The sequence below is a fragment of the Martes martes genome, assembly GCF_963455335.1.
Source record: "Martes martes genome assembly, chromosome: 9".
Classification (NCBI taxonomy): domain Eukaryota; kingdom Metazoa; phylum Chordata; class Mammalia; order Carnivora; family Mustelidae; genus Martes; species Martes martes.
This window is the reverse complement of record NC_137896.1, coordinates 7,184,884-7,207,493: the sequence shown is the minus strand read 5'-3', so window position 1 is coordinate 7,207,493 and position 22,610 is coordinate 7,184,884. Positions and strand designations below refer to the sequence as shown.

Below are 22,610 nucleotides of genomic sequence, written 5' to 3'. Positions count from 1 at the left end.
TCTAATAATAAAGACAGCCCTGTCATCACAGTTGTACAGATATTTAAATTTTTAAAAATCTATATAAATTAACACACAGGGTTAAAAAAATCAAATGATACTGCAGGGCTTATGATAAAAATTAACTCTTGTTTACTTCATCTCTCCCCTCCAGTTGTGGGCTGAATTACATATGTAACTCCTGTGGATATGGCCTTATTTCAAAATAGGGTCTTTGTAGATGTCATCAGTTTAGGATGAGGTTACTGGGTTTGGTGTTCTGGTAAGAAAAGACGCAGACACACCGGGGGAGATGGGGGCAGAGATTGGAAGGATACAGCCGCAAACCGGGGGATGCCAGGGACTGTGGGCCTCGGCCAGAAGCTAGGGGAGAAGCCTAGAATGGAGTCTCACTCAGAGCGTTCAGTAGGAGCCACCCCTGCTGATGCCTTGATTTTGGGCTTAGGGCTGCAGAGAGAAGACATGGCTGATGTTCAGGACCCCCAGTTTGTGATGCTTTGTTATGGCACCCTAGGAAGCTCATACACCTCCCCTAATCAGCACCTTCGTAACTTGCTTTCATTTTCTCGGTAGTTGTTTCTGTAACTCGAAATGATGTTTCTCTCTCTCTTATTTTGTCAACCTCCTACATTATGAACAGATTCCCCACGTTAGGGAAGTCAGTGATGTGGCTCATGCATACAGTCCCTCACCAGCTCTTTCCTTTTCCTTATGAATGGTGGTGATTACATTATTTTAAAGAACTACCAACTATATGTGCAACATTCAGTAAGATACTTAAACGTCTGTACCTTTCCCCATTAATGCTGGGAAGAACTTCTCGACACACAACCTTATACGATGAAGGTACCGTTGCCTCTACCCTTTGCTTGTCTCTGCTCCAACTTGCTGGGTTTTCTTCGCTTTCATATTATCCAACCCCAGATTATTGCTGCTTTGTAGAAAGGGGAGCCCACGGTTGTCACCCATTCCACTCTTTCAAGGGAAACTGGAAATGCAGATTTTTTGGTAAGAACTTCTAACATGTAAGTGTATTTGTAAAACACAGCATAGACCAAAATCAAATGTCTCTCTGGGTTGCACTGACTTGTAGGCTCTCCCACCCCCAATTTTTTTTTAGTCTTTAAGTCACCTCTTGGACAATAGTAGAAGGAGAACGTGATCATGTTGCAGGAGTCCGCATGAGATAATGTACTTAGTAGGTTGACTGTTTTAGGATGCGTAAACTGCAAAAAACTGTCATACTTTGTGATGAATATAGCATTTTACTTTCAGATATTTATATGGGGCTTATGTGTGTGTATATACATACCCACACATACATATACACGCACACACATGTATATATGCATTGTGATGAGGAACTTCACAACACTTCAACTACAATAGCATTTTCATCAGAGCCACACACATTCGTCATGAGATATTATTTTAGTCCAAACACCCATTAAAACTGCCGAAGATAGGTTTATTCTGTATATGGCCCCTACAAGAGTAGAGGAAGGCAAAGAGAACCAAATCAGAGAGAAGGAATAAGTCTATCAGGTAGTACAGCCATGTGTGATTCAAGACTGAAGGTGCTGTCATTCCAAATTGTTACACTCAGCATGATGTCTGTCCTGGGCATTGGGTCCTTTATCATCTGTGAGTTGTAAAACAAGCTGGTTTCAAAGTGATGCCTCCGAAGGAAATTTTTTTTTTTTTTTTTGGAGGCTTCCCAACACCCTTAGAATCATAATTAAACCCATTGCCATTACCACAAACAAAGGCCTTGAGTGATTCTGCTCCAGCACACATCTCAGACTATCTCATGACACTCATCACCTTGCTGAACTTTTGTTCCACCTCAGGACCTTTGCATTGGCTGTTCCTTTGGTTTACAAAGACTTTCCCATGGTTTCTTCTCTTATTTTATTTTTTTTTAATTTTTTAAAAGATTTTACTTATTTATTTGACAGAGTGAGGGGGTGGGGAGCACAAGCAGGGGGAGTGGCAGGCAGAGGAGAGGGAGAAGTCTTCCCACTGAGCAGGAAGCCCAATGCTGGGCTTGACGCTAGGACCCTGGGATCATGACCTCAGCTGAAGGCAGACGCTTAACCACTGAGTGACCCAGGAACCCTCTTACCTTAGATATTAACTTAATTATCATTGTCTCAAAAAGGCCTTATTTGAACCCTCTGTGCAAGTCTGAGTCACATTTCTTATTAAATTCATAACACTTACCACTGTTGAAAGTATGTCATTCATTTATTTCTATACTTGTTTGCTGCTAGTTAACAGTACGCCTCAGGAACACACAGACAAGATCCTGTCTTGTGTGTTCAGCTCTGTGCCCTCAGCATCTTTATCAACATAGGGAACATAATAAGCATTCATTAAATGTTGGTTGAATTTGTGGTAGAAGGGAGAATACAGTACGTCATGGGTTTTGGGACAGAAAGTCTGTCCATTATGCTTAAATTATGTCTTAAGTTCCTAATCTACAACGTGGGAAAAAGATAATAAGACTGGCCTCCCAAGGTTATGTGAAGATTTTTTAAAAATAATGTAAGGTGGGTACTTTATACTTTGTAAGCCCTTTGGAATAAATCATAAATTAATTCTTTAAATACATGTGCTTTTGGACAATACCATTTAATCTAGAGGTTTTCCTTTGATCATTATAATAGTGGCTATTTATTGAGGCCTGACTTTGTCCCAGTAGGCACTGAACAAAATACTTCAGGTATGTTAGGTCAATACAACAGCAGTTTTATGAAGCAGAGAGTCTTATCATTCCCATTTTACAGATGAGGAAATTCAGGATGAGTGAAGTCGAGGCACGTGCCCAAGATTATACAGTTGGGAGGTGGCAGATTTAGAGCTGGAGCCTAGGCATTCTGGCTCCAAAGCCCACATCCTTAACACCCATGGCACACTGCCTCCCTGACACAGAGTCTTTAGTTCATGTACCTTGTTTCGCTAGCCCAGCATTTAAGTGCGTAGAAGAGCTGTTCTCACGGAAGCAGGAGTGGAGGTTGGAGTGGGGGAAGAGAGACCCCCACATTCATTCTCCCCCCACTGGTCTTCATGTTCCCAGAGGCTCATAGAGATATTCTGGGGAACACATTTGAAAATCATCTGTTTGCATTTTTCAGTGTTACATTTTATTTTGAGATAATTGTAGATTTCTATGCAGTGGTAAGAAATAACACAGAGAAAATGTGTATCCTTTATCTGGTTTTCCCCAGTAGGAACACTCTGCAAATCTGTAATACAACATCCCAGCTAGGATCCTGATGTTAATACGACCCACTGATTTCATTCAGATTTGCCTGGGTTTACCCGTACTCATGTGTGCGTGTGTTTATTTCTATGCAGTTTTTTTCACCTGTGGGCTTAGTTACGAGACAGAAGGATTCCATCAGCGAAAGTATCCCTTGTGTTTCCTTTTGTAATTACATCTCCCAGGTCCCTACCCCAGCAGGCACTAACATGTTTTTTATATTTTTTTTCTTTTCAAGAATCATGCAGTATATAACCTTTTGAGATTGGCTTTCTTCAATTACCGTAATTTCCTTGAGATTGATCCAAGTTGTGTGTATCAATAACCCTTTTTATTGCTGAGTAGTATTGCTTAGTATGGATTACCACAGGTTGTTTATATTCCCTGATAGAAGAACATCTGGGTTGTTTCTAGTTTCCGGTTATTACCAATAAAACTTTTATTTCTCTGGGATAAATTCCCAAGAGTGCAATTGCTAGATCGTATGGGGTTGTATCTTTAGTTTTATAAGAAACTGCCAAACTGTTACAGAGTTGCTGTGCCATTTTACATTCTCACCAGCAACATATGAGTGGTCCAGTTTTTCTGCATATTCCCCAGCATTTGGTGCTGTCACTGTTTTTTTTTTTTTTTAAGTCGTTCTGTTAGTGATGTCTAATGTTGGTTTTCATTTATGTTCCTTAATGGCTAATGATGTTGAACATATTTTTATACAGTTAACTTGCCATCTGTATATTTTTTTCTATGAAATATCTCTTCTTGTGTTTTGCCAATTTTTAACTATTGAGTTTTGGAAGTTTTTATTTTATTTTATTTATTTTTGGTTTTGAGGTTTTTCGTAGTTGTTTTTTTTTTTTTTAAATATAGTCTAGATATGAGTCCTTTGCCATATATGTGGTTGCAAATAATTTCTCCCATTCTGCAGCTTATCTTTTCATACTCTTAACAGGGTCTTTTGCAGAACAAAAGTTTTAATTTGGATGATGTCCAGTATTTGAATTTTTACCTTTATAGAATATACTTTCATATCAAATATAAGAACTCTGCCTAACTTTAGATGCTAAACATTTTCTCCATTTGTTTGTTTGTTTGTTTTTCCCCAAACATTTTATAGTTTTACATTACACATTTAAGTCCATGAATCACTTTGAGTTTGGTTTTTGTATAAGATGTCGGGGGTAGGTTGAGTTTCATTCTTTTTACCTATGGATTTCCAATTACTCCAATGCCATTTGTTCAAAAGAAAAAAGTTTTTCTTTTGGCATTGAATTGCTTTTGCATATTTGTCAAAAATCATTTGGGCATATTAGCATGGATCTGTTCCCGGATTCTCTATTCCTTTCCGTTGAGCCATGTATCTATCTCTCTAGTAATACCATACCCTCTTGATTACTGTAGATATGTAATAATTTTTAATATTGGATACAATTATTCTCTTGTCTTTTCATAAAATTTTAAATAGAGCTGATCTGTGTCTATAGAGAACCTATGTTAGGATTTTGAGAAGAGTTATATTAAACCTGTATACCTCAAATTGTGGGCGAACTAACATCTTTTCTGTATCGTCTTTCACTTCATGAACATGGTATATCACCCCATTTACTTGATTCTTTTAAAATTTCTTTCATCAGCATTTTGTAATGTTCCACCTCCATATCCTGTGCATGTTTTGTTAAGTTTATACCTGATTATTTCATTTAATTTCCATGAGGTTTAAAGCCCTTTTGGTTTAAATACTTAACTTGTGTAAACCAGTCATTTCTGACCTAGGACCTGATAAAACAATCATGTCATTTAAATGACTTTTTTCTTATCCCACAGTTATTTGACTTATCATTTGAAATGATTAATTGTCATTGCATTTTGCGTAGAGTCCCCAGTTTTTGAGAGTTTATGAAAATTTAATCTGCTTACTCTAACACTGTTAGTTTGTTTGACTTAGTTATATTGTTAAGAAACACACATAAACACATACCAAAATAAGGATAAGACAAATAGAACATTAAGCTACAAAGTTCATTGATTATAAATGCTTCCCCCCCACCCATGCATGTATATTACATGAATTTCTTAAAAGCATGTATCTTTAGGACTTGATCTATATAGAAACACTTGACTATAATGGAGGTGCATACAAAAGCTCTCAATAAATGGCATCAAAAGAAAAAAGTGAGTTTTCTGAAGTTGGTGAAAAATTAGCCAAATGGTTTTGGATGTGGAAGAAATCACAGAATGCTGTTTGCCAAGTGAATCACTAGTGAAGGAGATTTGTTGTTGACAGAGGATGGAGAGCCACTTCCTCCACCTAAAATTTTTTGGCAGATTTCTTCCTTTTGCTTTTCTCTTCTTCTTTTTTTAAGTTATAAACATCATGCAGTAACACATTTAAACAGTTCTGAAGTGCATGGAGTAAAAGGAAAGAAAAGAACCCTATCCTGGACCCTAGTCCCCGTCCTCAGGAAAAAATACCAATAGATTGTGTACTTTACAGACCCTTTCTCTCTACATACAATGAGAAACACATTCACACACATACACGGATAATATTTTTAAAACAAAAATGGAGTAATTCATTATATGCTATCCATATTGTGTTTAAGGAGATTGTAAATACAGATTTCCCCAGGATATTCACTCCTTGTGAGCCTCAAGTCCTTACATAACTTTTAGTAGGAATTCCTTTCTCATTCAAAATATTTTGGTTTCTGAGATAAACGTTTTGGTTTATTATATTTATATAATATATATATATATTTATTTATATATCTATTTATAATATAATTTACATTTATATATATCTATATAATATATATATGTTTATATATTTACTATTATAAATATTTTGGTTTATGAGATAAATGTTTTTGACTCTAATTTCAAGCCAGTAATTAGTGGTTGCACCTCTTTAATTTAATAGCTCAACAGTACACTTAAATATTGATAGACCCTCATCTGTTTAAAAATACCCAAATCAGTGGACAAAAGGGTTTCCAATATTTTGCTAATACAGATTCTATCACAGTGGAAAACATGTGCATCTGTCTTTATGTGCTCATGCTCTAATCGTTTTGGAAGAAAAGTCCTAGAAGTGATATTTTCGGATAACATCTCGCACCTTTAAAATGTTTGTAGCTCCTGCCAACTTGTCTCCAGATAGATTATCCAAAAATGCATACCCACTGACAGTGTAGGGAAGTGCCCTTCACTCCAAATTCCATTCTATCAATTTCACGTTCAGACTTTACAGTTTAAGCACCTTTTTTGGTGTGTGTGGGTTTTTATTTTTAAGGAAGACGCAACAAATGGATCATTTCAGTTATTTCCATGGACAAATAAAGATCCCTTCCTTGGGGAGACAGTCCAAATTTATAACTCAGACAGGCGCTAGTCCAATTTATTTTAAGTGACCAAGGGCATGTAGGTATTTTTGGAAAGAATGAAACCGTCTATATGGGGACTGGAATATAACTGTCTAGACTGGTTCTTTCTTAAGAAATCTTTTATGAAACATTTATTTAAACTGCCACGTTCAGGGTCCTTAGGGGAAGCTAGTGGGCAGGGATGTTTTGGATGGTGACTTGATGAGAACGGAGCATATCTCTTCTTATTTGCCTGTCCCTGCTTCCCGGCACTGTAACTTTAAACCACTGGTGCTTTTCCGGGAAAGACGATATTAAAAAAGTTAAAAGGTTTGGAATATGCCGTAAGAGATTTTTTTGGAAATGTGTAACAGAAATGTATATTAGGGTGTTTTCAAGTACTTTGAACATTTTCAACAGATAATAATAATGTAATAACCACAATAATAGTAGTTATTTTATCAATACTTAAGAAAACATTATGGACCCAGAAATGGATTGTTTTCATGTTGCTTTTATTTTCAAAGACAATCCACAAAAGTTAAAGGGGCTTATGCCTCTTCATTTTCAGTAAGATAATGGCCTTAATTTTTTTTTTTTTGAGAATGAAGCAATTTGAAGCTTCCACAGAGCTTTGCCATTTGCATATACAAAGTGAATTGCTTACTTAATTCATTCAGTCCCACAAGGGGAAAAATAATTAGGATATAGCCTACAAAAGCAGAGCAGAAAATTGCCTTTTAGGTAGTGGTCTTGTTTTTACTCTGTAAACATAAATAAATCATCATCTGTAAATTACCTTCAGCAAAAGAAGGAGAAAAATTGGAAATCAAATTCTTGTTTTCCTAAATGGCTTTTGACTTTGCAGCACACAATATACTTTGCAGTATATTAAGAAATATACTTAATATTCCCACATAATGTTGACTAATCGCATAATTCTGACAGGAATATATCAATTCCTCAAGGGAACGTAGGCACTTTTAAAAACCCCCTTGTATTAATCTCCCCTTGAAACACCAGAAGAAATTTCAACTGTTTCTCCGTCTGGTTCCAAAATAATCCATTTGGAAAATTGAATTGTGCAATTTGCGATTGTTTTCCAAGTTGTTAATGCAAAACTATATCGGTAGCAAATTAAACTTTTGTGAAGTGTGCCCACTTTGTTAATTGCTGGCTGTTAAACATGTATTTCCATGAATGCTATCATTTATGATAAATAACACATCTGGAGCACGGCTTTAAAGAGCCAAGTTAATTTGGCAGTCCTTTTTGGGGGGGGGGAATTCCTAATTGGATGGCATACTTCAAGATTTATCCGAAATTGGGGGGAGTGTTGGATATTTCTTTCCTTTGATGGAGTCCTAGTACTTTGTGTTTTTGATATGCAGAAAACTAGAAACCAGGAACTGCGTAGCGACCAAGAAGCTGGCAGATCTCTCCTTGTCTTCTCACTCCTCCTGGTCTGACGTTGTTGTCACTTACTGCCTGGTTGTCTGCTGGCCTCCCCAGACCTCACCTGCGCCCTCAGGTCATGCTCCTATCCTTCCCGTGCCCGCCACGTTTGGGCAAGCCAGCTGCTCACAGCTCATCTCCATGGGTTGCCCTCCCTCCTCGATTCCACATGAGTGGCTCTCTGCCCCTACTTTAATGGGGAAAGAAACAGACATAAAGGAAATATACAAGTAAAAGATATAGTATGTTGGTATGACTGATAAATGCTAAGAAAGAAATTAAAGCAGGGTAAAGGGATAAGAAGTATGGAAGATAAGAAGTATGGGATGAGAGTTTGCAATTTCAAGTAATCAGAAATGGTGTTATTGAGAAGATAGTATGTGAGGAGCTGGAGGCAGGGCAGAAGGGAGCCATGGAGATATCTAAAGGAAGAGTGTTTCTAGGCAAAAGAAAAGCAAGTACCAAGTGTTCCTGCTTGAGGGACTTGAAAAGACCGTATAAATGAAATGGTTTTCGGTTGAGCTTTTAGGATAAGGAAAGCAATAAATTGTGCACTGCCTTTATTTCCGGAGAGTTGTACCCCTTTGTATAATGACGCCTGGCGTTGCAATAGACTGTATTTGCAGAGAGATGTTTAGGAACACTCTGAGATCTCCCAAGAACTGTCCATTAGATGAGCAGGATGTAGACAGATACATGTGCAGTGTGCACCTTTATTTCTTCCAGTCATGGAAAGAAATCCATTTCCCTTAAAGGAACCCAGAATCTGTGGGTGGAAAACACGATGTTGGAATTTATCTTGAGAAAAGTGAATCAAAGTTTGTTCAGACTGATTTTCAGGCCGCGCCATCCAACATAATCAGACACTGGAGCCAAAAAGCACACCACCGGCGAGGTGGCCTTCTGTCGTTCCTGTGTCGGTCCAGGAGCTGGACCGCCTTCACCATCTGCCTTGAGTCTCTGATGAAGGAAGGTCGCCTCATTGCAGGCAGAAGATTTGACATCCCGGTAAGACGGTATGCAAGTGCCGATGAAGGCTTGAGAAGCAAAGAATCACCAATATCCCTTCTCAGTAGGCACTGGAAATATGATCCGCGTGGACTCCCGTATTCACCTGTGCATGGTTTCCTTAGATCCAAACTAACTATAGTGAGGAGTTGGTGGTTGGGCTAACAGTTGGCTGGCTGTCCCTGCAGAAATGCCTGGGACAAGACTGATGATGGTGTCAGGTCACTAATGGCCTGGTTCTCTTCTCATGGAAGCTACCCGCTTGTGTACAGCAGCTCAGTTATCGGCAAGTCGCCATGAAAGAGTAAGGATGAGGATGCTCAAACGTATAAGGAGTGTACGGTGGGTACGTACATCAGCTCGACAGACACAATAAATTCTAGATAGGTGAGCTTGCTCCCCTGATTAAACGCAGGAGTTACACAATTTTGAAATAACAGCTGAATAAGAATAGCGACTCTAGTAATATTTGTGATCTGTGCTTCCAGATTATTTTAATAAAAAGCAGAATGGGGGTGGGAACAGTACTAGCTCCCTCAATCAGTATTTATCTTGAATCTGGCGATCATAGAATACGGGCTTAGGGTAAGAGACCAATTATTAAAAAGAATAGTGTTTTTAAAACTTTCATTGAAATATAATTAACATGCAGTGTTATGTTAGTTTCAGTTGTACAATACAATGATACAGCAATTTTATACATTATTCTATCCATCGTGTGACCATCGTGATAAAAAGAATAGCATTTTGTTTCAGGTGAGAGTCTTCAGTGGATGCTAAGATAATGCTTGGACAGGTGGTTGGGGAACAGGACAGTCACATGATGCTGAAGTGTCACCCAGCTTAAATACAAATGCAGAAATTGCTATTTTATGATAGAGAGAAATGATGATTACCCCCAGGTGATCAGACTGCACCTCACTAAAAGAGGGGGATTCTGACATTATGTGTCTTCTGATATATGATGTGATGTGAAGCCCACAGCATCCCTTCCAGAGTATTCTCAGCAAAAATGTTATCTGAATCTCATCAACCCTTTAGATGTAGCTTCCATTCGGAAGACATGCAAGGGGTAGGAACACTGAGGTCTCCGTGGAAAACCAGACCTATCTAGAACACGGAATATTCTCCCTGAAAACTGACATGATCTTCTCAAAGTGATAATGTCATTTATAAAGTGTGGGGACTCTTCTAAATTGAAAGAAACTCAGATATAAGAAGTGCAGCACATGCATCTTTGTTGGATCCTGGACTGGGTGGTGGCGGAGGGACGTGGGCACAGCTCTAAAAGACATTTGGGGGACTCTTAGGGAGCTTTGAAGATGGGCTGGTAATGACATAATACGAGGAGTTATTGCCCATTTTCTTAGTTGTGAAAAATAGCATTGAGGTGATGTGGGTGATCCCTGGTATTGGTAAAAACTATTTGCAAAGTTGTAGGGGTAATGTGTGTTTCTGTCTGTTATTTACTTTCAAATACTTCAACCCAAACCAAGTGTGTATGCAAGTGTGCACACACACACACACACACACACACACACACAAAAACACATACCCTCCCATATTTAAATGTAAAGAAAGGTGAAGCAAACTAAGTAAAGGTGGCAAAATGTTGATAATTGTGAATTCTAGGTGATGGAGCCTATTGTATTATTCTTTTAGCTTTTCAGTGTTGGAAATATTCACAATGAAATTTTGGAAAAGAAAATGATGAACATAAAATTCATTAAGCAAAAAGCAAAGGGCAAAAGACAAAATTTTTATTTTTAAAAAACTAAACATAAGGGGCACCTGGGTAGCTCAGTCACTAAGCATCTGCCTTCTGCTCAGGTCATGATCTCGGGGTCCTGGGATTGAACCCCATATTGGGCTCCCTGCCTAGAGGGGAGCCTGCTTCTCCCTATCCCACTCCCCTATGCCCGTGTTCCCTCTCTCACTACCTCTGTCTGTCATAAATAAGTGAAATCTTAAATAAATAAAAAACAAATAAATGGACGAGAAAGAATAAAAAAAAGTCTGGGGCTACTGGGTGGCTCAGTCAGCTAAGTGTCCGACTCTTGATCTCAGCTCAAGTCATGGTCTCAGGGTCATGAGATGGAACCCCATGTTGGGCTGTGCACTCAGCGCAGAGTCTGCTTGAGATGCTCTGTCTTCCTCTCCCTCTGCCCCTCCCCCATTAGTCTTTAAATAAACAAACAAATAAATAAATAAAATCTTTTAAAAACAGCATAAAAAAGGACTGAACTAATTCCCAAAATGACAATCATAGGAACTGATTTACTTTAACAGCTGCACCAAGAGACGATGGATAGAATTAGATAAAAATGTAATATTCCAACGGTATGTTTCTTAAAATCACTTACGCATTTCTACCAGAGCTACATCTAAAATGAAGGCAAGCCCAAAATTAAAAACCAAATGGTCATTCACAAAGTGGAATACCACATAGAAACCGAAACCTCTCATATCTGAGACAACCTGGAAAGACCTCGCAGAGGTGAGGTTGGGAGAAAGGATGTAGACACGGAAAAATACATATGCAATGATTCCAGTTGTAAAAAGCTTTTTAAAAGAACTAACCACCCATGATCGGGATCAAAGTCGTGATCTTATTTGTGAGCAGCTCTGACCCAGGAAGTGGTGATAGTGACTAAAATGCTTTTCATGAGTCGGGATGCGTGGTGGTTACACAGGTGTGTAGGCACGTAAAGATGCGCTGGGCTGTGTTCTCCAGATTTCGTTCCTTTACCGTGTGTGTCTAATCCCCAGGACCGGTATGTAAATTCCTGCTCCGGGTGTCTCAAGCAGGATTGCCGTGAGCAGTAGCCCAAGTTATAAGCCATAGTACCATATGTACCCGCAATAAGCAAGTGGTTTTTGAAAAGCTGAGTTTTCTTCAACACTTTAAGGTCCCAGTAGGAAAGATGAGTTTAGTTCAGATTGTTTTCTTTTAATTTAACAAAGACTTTGTTTTTACTTTGGGACACTGTGCAAGATTTCTTCCGAAAAACTTTAAAAAAACAACTGATTTGACTACTAAGTAAAACTGATAACCAATGTCCTAGTTGATCATTATGTATTGGACTAGGCAATCTGGTCTGCTTTGTTCAAAAAGCAACATTATTGTACAGCGAGATTTGAGAGGAAATCTCTATGAAAATTCCTGGCCAAAAGAAAATCGAACAGAGGGTCTATTAACTAACTTCTGCTGTGGCAACCATTCCAAAATTTTAGTAGCCTATAGCTGTGCGTCTTTATCTCCGGCCCTTGTTACAGGAGGGGTCTGGGTTGGCTGTAGGTGGACTGAGCACAGCTGGATTAATTTTACTCGGTTGAGATCCATCTGTCTGTACATTCAGAGATCCAGGAAGGTGGGAAACGTTATGCTCATAGTGGAAGGTTGAAGCTTAAGGAGGGTAGAACTGATCTAATTATGCATGCATTTAAAACATCTTCTTGGGGGCGCCTGGGTGGCTCAGTGGGTTAAAGCCTCTGCCTTCGGCCCAGGTCATGATCCCGGGGTCCTGGGATCGAGCCCCTGCATCGGGCTCTCTGCTCAGCAGGGAGCCTGCGTCCTCCTCTCTCTCTGCCTGCTTCTCTGCCTACTTGTGATCTCTGTCTGTCAAATAAATGGATAATCTTAAAAAAAAAATAATTGAGAAAAAATAAAACATCTTCTTGGACATGGCCTATCAGGTCACGTTCTGTTAGCCAAAGCCAGTTGCATGGTCAAGTCCAAACTCATTAGCAAAGAATCAGAAGGACTGGGGGAGAATGGATGCTTATGAACGAATAATTCCATAAATGGTAGAAAATGGAGATTACAAGGGGCAGATTTTACCTTTGGTCTTATTTTAAATTCCTCCAAATCCTAGAGACAGAATTATTTTGCCAAGTCTTATCATTGCCTGATCTGTTCCAACCTCCATGCTTAGAAGCACACTTTATGCATCAGAGAACTCCCTATTTAGTGTTATCTTTTACCAGCAGAATTTTTAAGGAGCCACTGTCTTCTGTGAATTTTTAATTACTCCATGATAATTTCTCTCAGAAAGAAATGGCCCCAGGATGTGCAAAATCAGATTAAGCCTGACACTAAGCGGGGCTCTTGAAAGTAAACATACAGTTTCTAGAGAAAAATCAAGCATTTCAAATGTCCTAATATTGACATTTTCAGTAAGCTCTATAGATATTTCCAGGCTTTTTTCACAGCTACCTGTTTTTTAGCTTCGTTTCAAGAGAAAAATCTCTTGAGGCAGTAAGCTTAAATATATTCTAGTAAATGAAAAGCGAGGTTGAAACTGAGAGGTCACAGGTTAATTTGAAAAGTCAGCAGACTGGTAGCAGCCCCCCAAATAAACAGAGGTTATTTTAATTGTCTAACTTGGGATCCGCTATTGTTTTAGCATGGAGAGTATATAAAAGAATAGGTAAAAATATTTCAAGTCTGTTTATATACCATTTTTAACCGCAAAATTCAACTTCTTTTCTGCTTTCCAGACTCTTCTATTAGAGATGAAAAAGTGTCTGGACCTGCCTTTAGACCTCTCTTTGGAATAGTTCTTTCGTCCTTTAGATATACGGTATACTCAGAAGTTAGATTGCTTGATCACGTGGTAGTTCTATTTTTAATTTTTCGAGGAACCTCAATCCTGTTTTCCATAGTGGCTACACCAATGTACATTCCCACCAACAATTCACAAAGCGTCCCATTTCCCTTCTGGTTTTTTGTTTTTTGTTTTGTTTTGTTTTTCTTTAAAATCATGGCCATCCTCACATGGGAGAGGTGATATCTCGTTGTGGTTTTGATTTGCATTGCCCTGAGGATTAGTGATGTTTAGCAACTTTTTACATACCTTTTGGTAATTTCTAGGTCTTCGGGAAAATGTCTGTTCGGGTCTTTTGCTCATTTTTTTAAATTGGGTTGCTTTTTAGCTATTGAGTTGTAAGGGTATTAAGCCCTTATCGGATATGTGGTTTGCACATATTTTCACCCATTCCTTAGGTTGCTATTCATTCTGTTGATTGTTTTCTTTGCTGCGCAGAAGTTTTTTGTTGTTGCTGTTTTGTCCCATTTGTCAAATTTTCAATGTTGTTGCCCGTGCTTTTGTGCCATATCCGGTAAATCATTGCCAAGGCCAGCGTTACGACATTTTTTTTCTTCTGTGTCTTCTTTAGGAGTTTATACTCTGAAGACAGGCATTTAAGTCTCTTACCAGTTTTGAGTCGATTTTTATGTAAGATGAGGACCCAACCACATGCGTTCCCCTGTGGATATCCAGTTTCCCAACTCCGTTTGTTGAAGAAACTCTCCTTTCCCCGCTGTGGGTTCCTGGCATAGATGTAGCAGCTGAGCTCCTTATTTTTTTCTGTCGGTCTGTATGTCTGTCTTTGTGCTGGTACCATCCTGTTTTGGTTACTGTAGCTTTGTAATATGTTTTGAAGATCAGGAAGTGTGAAGCCTTCAGTTTCATTCTTTCTCACGATCTTTTGACTATGTATTCAGGGTCCTTTGTAGTTCCGTATAAATTGTAGGATGGCCTTTTTATACCTGGCAAATAATGCAGCAGGATTTTGAAAGAGATTGCATTGAATCTGTAGGTAACTTTAAGTAGTATGGACATTTTATCTTATTTACTTATTTTTTTAAGATTTTTAAATTTATTTTAGAGAGAAAACGTGTGTGTGAGCACAGGGCTCGGAGGAGCAGAAGGAGAGGGAGAGAGAAAAATCTCAGGCAGACTCCTTGCCGAGTGGGGAACCTGACCCTGGACTTGATCTCATGACCTGAGCTGAAATCAAGAGTCAGATGCTTAACTGACTGAGCCACTCGGGCAGGCGCCCCAAATGTGGACATTTTAACAATATTAAGCCTTTCACTGCATGAACTAGGGATGTCTTCTCACTTATTTATACCTTATTTAACTTTTTTCAGCATTGTTTCGTAGTTTTCAGTGCATAATTTTTTTCTTCCTTGGTTACATTTATTCATAAGTAGTTTATTCTTTTTAATATTATTGTAAATGGGATTGTTTTCTTAATTTCCTTTTGAGATTGTTCAGTATCTAGAAACATGATTGATTTTTGTGTGCTCATTTCGTATCCTACTACCCTACTGAATTCATTTGTTACTTCTAACAGATGTGTGTGTACGTGAGAGAGAGAGCAAGAGAGAGAGACAGATCTTTAGGATTTTCTACATGTAAGATTATGTCATCCGCAAACAGAGATAATTTTACTTCTTCCTTTCCAATCTGGATGCATATAATTAAAAAAACAATAATACAAAGAGACAAAAAATAGAAACCTACCGAGACCCTTCATCCTCCTCACTAACATACATACAAGGATATGTATGTATGCAAGCATGCACGTATAAACATTTTTTATAGAAATGGAAATAAACAGGTGCCTGGGAGGCTCAGATGGTTAAGTGTCTGCCTTCAGCTCAGGTCATGCTCCCAGGGTCCTGGGATCGAGTCCTGCATCAGGATCTCTGCTCCGTGAGAGGCCTGCTTCTCCCTCTGCCTCTCTCTTTCTCTGTCTCTCATGAATAAATAAATAGTCTTTAAAAAAAAAAAAGGAATTGGGAATAAACCATGCCTACCATGGTGTTTTTTAAAAAAACTATTTCTGTTTTGAATATGATGTTTTAACATTTTATATTTTAAATTATAGTTTGGCTTCAGTTGAAGTAAAATGTGCTGTAAGGATTTAGCTTGTGATGCTCTAACAATGAGTGTGGTTTCAAATGTGGCTTTTGAGTGTGGCTTCAAAGTAATACATAAATCCCAGTAATGGATTAAGCCCTTGCTTTGTTCAGATATGCAGGGACTAATTCCAGGTAACCGAGTACTGAGATAACATTCTTATCCCAAACATGCAATTCTCTTATTCATGCATTGTTTTCCTCTGACTGGATAATTTCAAAGGACTTGTCTTCAAGTTTTCTGGTTCTTTCTTCTGTTTGATCAGATCTGTTCTGAACCCTGCTAGTGACTTTTCAATTCAGCTATTCTTTAGCTCAAGACTGGTTCTTTCCCTGTACAAAACCAGTCCAAAAAGTCTGAGAGACTGGCTGTTTTTTTCAAATGTGTGGATCCCAACCTAAACTTACAAAGGACATGAAGAAACAGGAAACATAGCTCAAAGTAACAAATCTTTAGAAAATGACCGTAAAGAAATGGAAGTATATGAATTACCTGAAAAAGAATTTGTGATCATCATCATAAAGATGCCTCAAGGAGCTTAGGAAAGCAAATGTTGGCCAGATTAAAAGGGGGAGGAATGGAAAAGCTTTGAAATATTGATCTCCTTAGGTCCCCTGACTTTGCATGAGCTGCACAGCCTTATGGGCAGGGAGATGCCGGGGGGAGGTACTGCAGAGAAGGCTTATCCTTGAGTGCACATGTCAAGGGTAGGAGGTCAACTGTTCTAACATATATGATACTTCGTCCTTGCCAAAAGGTGCTCAGAGTCTTTGCACTTTCTGTTACTTCTGCCTGGGTGGCTGGGCCCAGTATTCATATGATTCAGTTTTTCAGATCTTTTGGGTCTCTGCTCAAATGCTCCCTTCTCTGAAAGGACATCCTTATCCCCTTTCGTAAAATAGGAGACTTCTCCTATCTGAGCCCACACGAAATCCTTTTTCAAATCTTTGCTTGTCCTTTTAGCACTTCCCTATCCCTGCCTGGTGAAATGGTTCTTTGCTTATTTCCTCCCTTTAAATAAGAATAAACAAAAAATAAATAAATATTAATATACAATGAGTTTTAAAAATTTGATGAATGAATGGGTTCCAAGAAGATTCTTGAAGAGGCAATGTGGTTCTCCTACAACTGTGTTTAAAGCACTCCCTCCTTGATGCTGTTACACCTTGAAGAAATTTTTACCTCTTATTTATAAATCTCTACACAAAAATGACATAATTCATATAGAGTTTAGGGTGTGTCTTTTCTCTTACACTGTGAAAGAAAAATAAAATTTCTGACTATTGAGTCTCAGGAGGGACTTTTCCTAAAATGTTTTGAACTTGGTAAGAAATAACTTCTGATCTGAGACATAAGGAAAAGACAAGAAATTCAAACTGAAGGTGACCTAAAGGTATTGCCTCTCCTTGGTCCTGAATGCCTGTCGTCTTTGAGGTCATATTGAGGGTCCAATGCAGTTCACTTTTGATGATCAGATACGCTTATTAGCCCCCATTTAAAAATACCATTCGGGGGCACCTGAGTGGCTCAGTGGGTTAAGCCTCTGCCTTCCACTCAGGTCATGATCCCAGAGTCCTGGGATTGAGCCCCATATCTGGCTCTCTGCTCAGTGGGGAGCCTGCTTCCCCCTCTCTCTCTGCCTGCCTCTCTGCCTACTTGTGATCTCTCTCTGTCAAAGAAATAAATAAAATTTTTTAAAAAGTAAAAAAAAAATAAAAATAACATTCATATTATACAAAAACCTGAGACCTTATCAAAATCTGTTTGCTTCAAAAGTGATTCTTTAGGGGCAAATTATGTCTTTGTAAAAAGAATATTAAAGGGGGGCCTGGGTGGCTCAGTTGGTTAAGCATCTGCCTTCATCTCGGGTCATGATCTCAGGGTCCTGGGATCGGGTCCTGCACCAGGCTCCTTGCTCAGCAGGGAGCCTGCTTCTCCTTCTGCCTGCTGCTCCCCCTGCTTATGCTCTCTTCTCTCTCTCTGACATATAAAATCTTTTTTTAAAAAAAGGAATATTAAAAAAAATACATTCCGCTTTTATGTCTTATACAGGTTTTAAAGTGACTTGTAAATATACCTGCAAATGTTCTTATAATTTTCATTCTAGCATGTATTTTGAGGAAGGCTCTGTTAATGGACTAGCACAGACTGCAATTCTTTTGAAAGTAAAGAGTGTGTATGTGGGTGGGGGGGGGAGGGATGTGTGCAAGCACGCGCTCATTGAGATGTGGTTCTGAACTGTTGCCTTAGAACCTGCTGGTCCTTTGACACAACAGACATAATCCTGCCTGCTCTGTGAACACTCACCTCCCCCGAGCCGGGGGTGTTGGGTTGCTTATAATCTAAACCAATTTCCCAAATGGGCAATTGTGTTCTGACTCATGCAATTCTTCCTACATTTTCTGACCCTTTTGGGTGGCATTCCTTCCTCTTTACCTTTAATGGATGTGTAATGAAATGACATATTTCAAAATCGTCGCTGTGCCTCAGGTTAGGATGGACTGCTTTTATATAATGTCTCAGTAGAGGGTTCAGAATAAAGGCTGGGGCACTCACATGCTGCTTCACCCGCACCCCTCCCCTCCACCCCACACCAGTGAAAAGAAAGAAGTCCTCAAATATGAGATGACCTCCCCGGCTAAAGATTCTCTGGGCTGAAAGTATTTAGGGTCAGTCTTTAGTATTTCAGATGGGTGAAGAACACAGCTATTAGGGTCAGGTTGCCTCATTCAGAGCTTGGTTCTGCCATTTTTTGGCTGTGACCTTGAGCTCGTGACCTTGACCTTTCTCATCTACAGCTTCTTCAGCTGGAAAATAACTGATAATATTATCTATCTTGCACAATGTTTATGAAGATCGAATGAGACACATCATGTAAGACTGGTCTAAGCACAGTGTGTGATAAACGGTGCAGGCTCGATTAATGTTGACTCTCAGATGATTATCATTGATTCAGCCCATCAGTAAGTCATTGATAGGTGACTCACGTCTAGCTGGGTATTGGAGAGATCGATGGATTAATTACGATAACAGATAATAGAACAAAGCTTCATACAGCATACACAGGAGCAGAGAGAAGGCAATGAGTAATTCACACTGAGGTTAGGGCAAGTTTCCCCAAGGAAGTGGGCCTTGAAGGAAAAGTGAGATCTCCCTGGAGGAAGAAGCATTCACCTTGGAGAGGCTCCATGCAAGTAAGTTTGTGGGTGTATTTGGTCTTTGGTTCATCAATCCACATATATTCATGGAGTTCTCACTATGCGGCAAGCTCCGTGTTAGATTCAGGGACACAGTGGTGAGCAGAAACTTAGGGAATTTTCATTCTAGAGGCAAGACAGGCATAAAACCACAGCCCATGTGGCTTGTCAGAGGACCTTGAGGGCAAAGATGTCATTGGAAGATAGAGCCTGGAGACTCTGATTAGATGGAGGGATAGGGGGCGTCCAGTAGGGCTCTGTGGGTAAGTGAGATTTGAACTAAGATCCCTAAGGTGGGCACAAGTAAAGTAAGGAGAGCGTAAGGAAGGCTCTGTGCCCGGAGAATCGTGGTGCCTTCTGAGGCCTGAACAAAAGCCAGTGTGGTTGGAACTTATGACTCATCCAGAAGGTGTAAGGGAGGAGGCTGGTAAGATTGCTACAGGGAAGACCACAGAGGGCCTTGATGGTTACCCTAGGGCTTGGCTTCTTGTCCCAGGGCAATGAGAAGTCACTGAACTGTTGTTTTATGCACAGAAATGCTGGTATCAGACTTGTGTTTGAAAAGATCATCTGGATGCTGTGTTTATAGTGAATTATGAGGTTACATGGAAGTGGAAACACAAGTAAGTAGTTGAGGCTATTAGTGCTTGTATTGGGGTATTGGCACAAAAATACATAGACAACGAATGAACAGTTACAGGACACCTGGGTGGCTCAGTCAGTTAAGTGTCTGGCTCTTGATTTCAGTTCAGGTCATGATCTCAGGATCGTGAGATCAAGCCCACGTCAGGCTCCATGCTTAGCGCAGAGTCCGCTCAAAATTCTTTCTCTCCCTCTGCCCCTTCCCCTGCTCACGGTCTCCCTGTCTCGAAAATAAATAAATACATAAATAAAATCTTCAAAAAATCAACAGTTGTATCTGGTAAACTCTGAGGGATTTGGAGTAGCTGGAGAATAAAGTCAGCGGTGTTGAGCTGCTAAAGCCACCTACTGAAGTAGGTAGTGCTGTAGCCAGCTTTGGGGGAACACTGATGTCTTAGTCCATTTGGGCTGCCATAAAAAATACCATAAACCATTAAGCCACAGCAATGTAATTCTCACAGTTCTAGAGTCTGGGAAGTCCAAGTTCAAGGCACTGGCAGATTTGATGTCTGGTGAGAACTTGCTTTCTGGTTCATGGAAGGCATCGTCTTGCTGTGTCCTCACATGGCGAAGGCATGAGGGATCTCTCTGGGGTCTCTTTTATAAGGACACTAATCCTGTTCAGTAGGGCTCCACCCTCCAGATGTATCACCCTCCAAAGGTCCCATCTCTTAATACTGTCTCCTTGAGGGGTAGGATTTCAACATGTGAATTTTGGGAGCCATAAACATTTGGTCCGTAGCAACTGTTAAGATATTTTATGCCAAGAAATTTGCATTTATACTATAAAGAGAGCCGATGGAGGTTAGGAAGTAGGGGAATGAAATAATCAAGTTATTTCATATGTGGAGAATATTGGCTTCTCCCCCCCCCCCCACCAACTTCTTGAGCCAAGCATTCCTTATATGTAGAATAAGATGAGAGATAGTACTGAAGCCAAAGACTGATGGGCGATATCTTCTTTTCTATAACACAAATAAGGGGAGGTCAAACTTGTTAACGTGCATTATTTATCTTGTAAGTGCCTTGAGGCCACCCACGCCTTCTCTCAGGCAGCCCGTCGTCACAGCCCTTGAACGCAGCAGCCGGGAATCTGGATGTAACTGAAGGAGGGGCAGCCATTTTGGAAACACAAGTAGCCAATACCCTTGGTGGGAGGGGGGTGGTTTATAAAAGTGTTAACATTATGAAAGTTTGTAACAGGGACCAAGAGCCTGTGGGAGAGAGGAAGGAAGGAGAGCATGCGTGATGGGGAAGGCTTTCCCTATTGATGAGAAAAAGGTGATACATTGCAGGGTAGCACGCGGACTCTACCAGAGGCCCTGCGAACTATTGAGGAGCTGGGAGTAAGCCAGAGAGACTGGGGGTGCATGGAATAAAACCACTGTCTGTCTTGGAATATAGGACTTGAACCCTGAGTAGAGGGGCATTCTGGGGACTACTGACATTCCATTCCAGATTATCGAAGAGTGACAAGACTCAGTTATGAATTGGGCCACCGCTTCCTTCCTTCCCTGGGGTAGACGGGTATAAGTTACCTTCACGGGGAGTACCCCAAGGGGTTGGAGTATTTGAAAGGCTTTCCACGGAGATGGGGATAAAGTTCCGAGAACTATTCATTAGGGAGAAATCTTCGGGGAGATAAAAACACCAAAATGAGCTTTCTAGCTCTATGAAGTTTTGAGCCCATGCTATTTCATATGCTTTAGAAGACTTAAAAAGGAAGGTCATTCACTAGCCTTCCTTGCTATGTATGAAGGATAAAACAAACATAATTCACAGCTTTCAGAAATGCACTTTGCAGTCAAGCGGTGTTCATGTGTGCTGTGCCTTCCGCTCACTATGCCTCCCCGTGGTGTGGTGGTGGTGACTGGGCGTGTTCCTTCAGGGAGTGTGATCAGATCTGCAATTGTTCATTTTTCAGGTTACAGAGCTCAACAACGTGAAGAACGTAGCTCGGTTGCCCAAGAGCACCAAGAAACACGCCATAGGGATTTATTTCAATGATGATACCTCCAAGACCTTCGCTTGTGAATCAGGTTCGTCCAAGGCAGGGAGGGCTTTTGCTTTTCGCTTTTAAGCAGGCACTGGGCACACGTGTTAATCTTGCGGACGTTTCCACAGATCTGGAGGCCGATGAATGGTGCAAAGTCCTCCAGATGGAGTGTGTGGGCACGCGGATCAATGACATCAGCCTCGGAGAGCCTGACTTACTGGCTACTGGGGTTGAGAGAGAACAGAGTGGTATGTAAAGAAAATTCTCTCCTTCGCTCTCCTGAACGCTGTTTTTGTCCCACCACAAGACGTCTTCATTGCGTGACAGTTTTGTAGATGTAAGCAGTGGATGGAGTAAAAGGAAGCCTTTAGCTGACCCAGATCCTGTATTACCATTGCAGTGTCTTCCTTTTCTTAATGTGTGTTCAGTGCACAAATATGGACGTAACTGTATGAATGCCACCGGCTGGGAACCTGGGGGAACCTGCCACGTGCCAGCTTCTGTGGCCGATGAATTGGGTCATTGGATTTTCCCGGCGGCTCCGGGAAGCAGCCGCTGTTCCTTCCCTCATTTTGCAGATGAGGAGACTGACGCTCCTGCTCTGATCCCGTCAGCTCATGTCTGATGCACTCCTGCACCTATAGTCCTAAAATACGGATTTTTACCACATACTGAGGAATTTTGTTTTTGTTTTTGGTCTTGAGTTTTTCATTGAAAATATCTCACTGAAAGCTTTCTGATTTTTTAGAATAGAATTTTTTTAAAGATTTTTATTTATTTCTTTGACAGGTAGAGATCGTAAGTAGGCAGAGAGAGAAAGGGAAGCAGGCTCCCCGCTGAGCAGAGAGCCCGATGTGGGGCTCGATCCCAGGACCCTGAGATCATGACCTGAGCCGAAGGCAGACGCTTTAACCCACTGAGCCAGCCAGGCGCCCCAGATGTTTTTAATAGAATCCAAACTTCATGATTATTTTCTCA

The 22,610-nt window shown here is 40.1% G+C and overlaps 1 protein-coding gene across 2 annotated transcripts in view; it reads left to right on the top strand.

Moving 5' to 3' along the window:
• DOK5 (docking protein 5) overlaps window positions 1-22,610 on the top strand; it is a 154,018-nt gene that overhangs the window by 77,072 nt on the left and 54,336 nt on the right. For both annotated transcript variants that reach the window (XM_080814655.1, XM_080814656.1), the window contains exons 3-4: window positions 21,561-21,675; window positions 21,761-21,880. In XM_080814655.1, coding sequence (XP_080670781.1) covers window positions 21,561-21,675; window positions 21,761-21,880 — 235 coding nt within the window. The remainder of the gene's footprint in view (window positions 1-21,560; window positions 21,676-21,760; window positions 21,881-22,610) is intronic.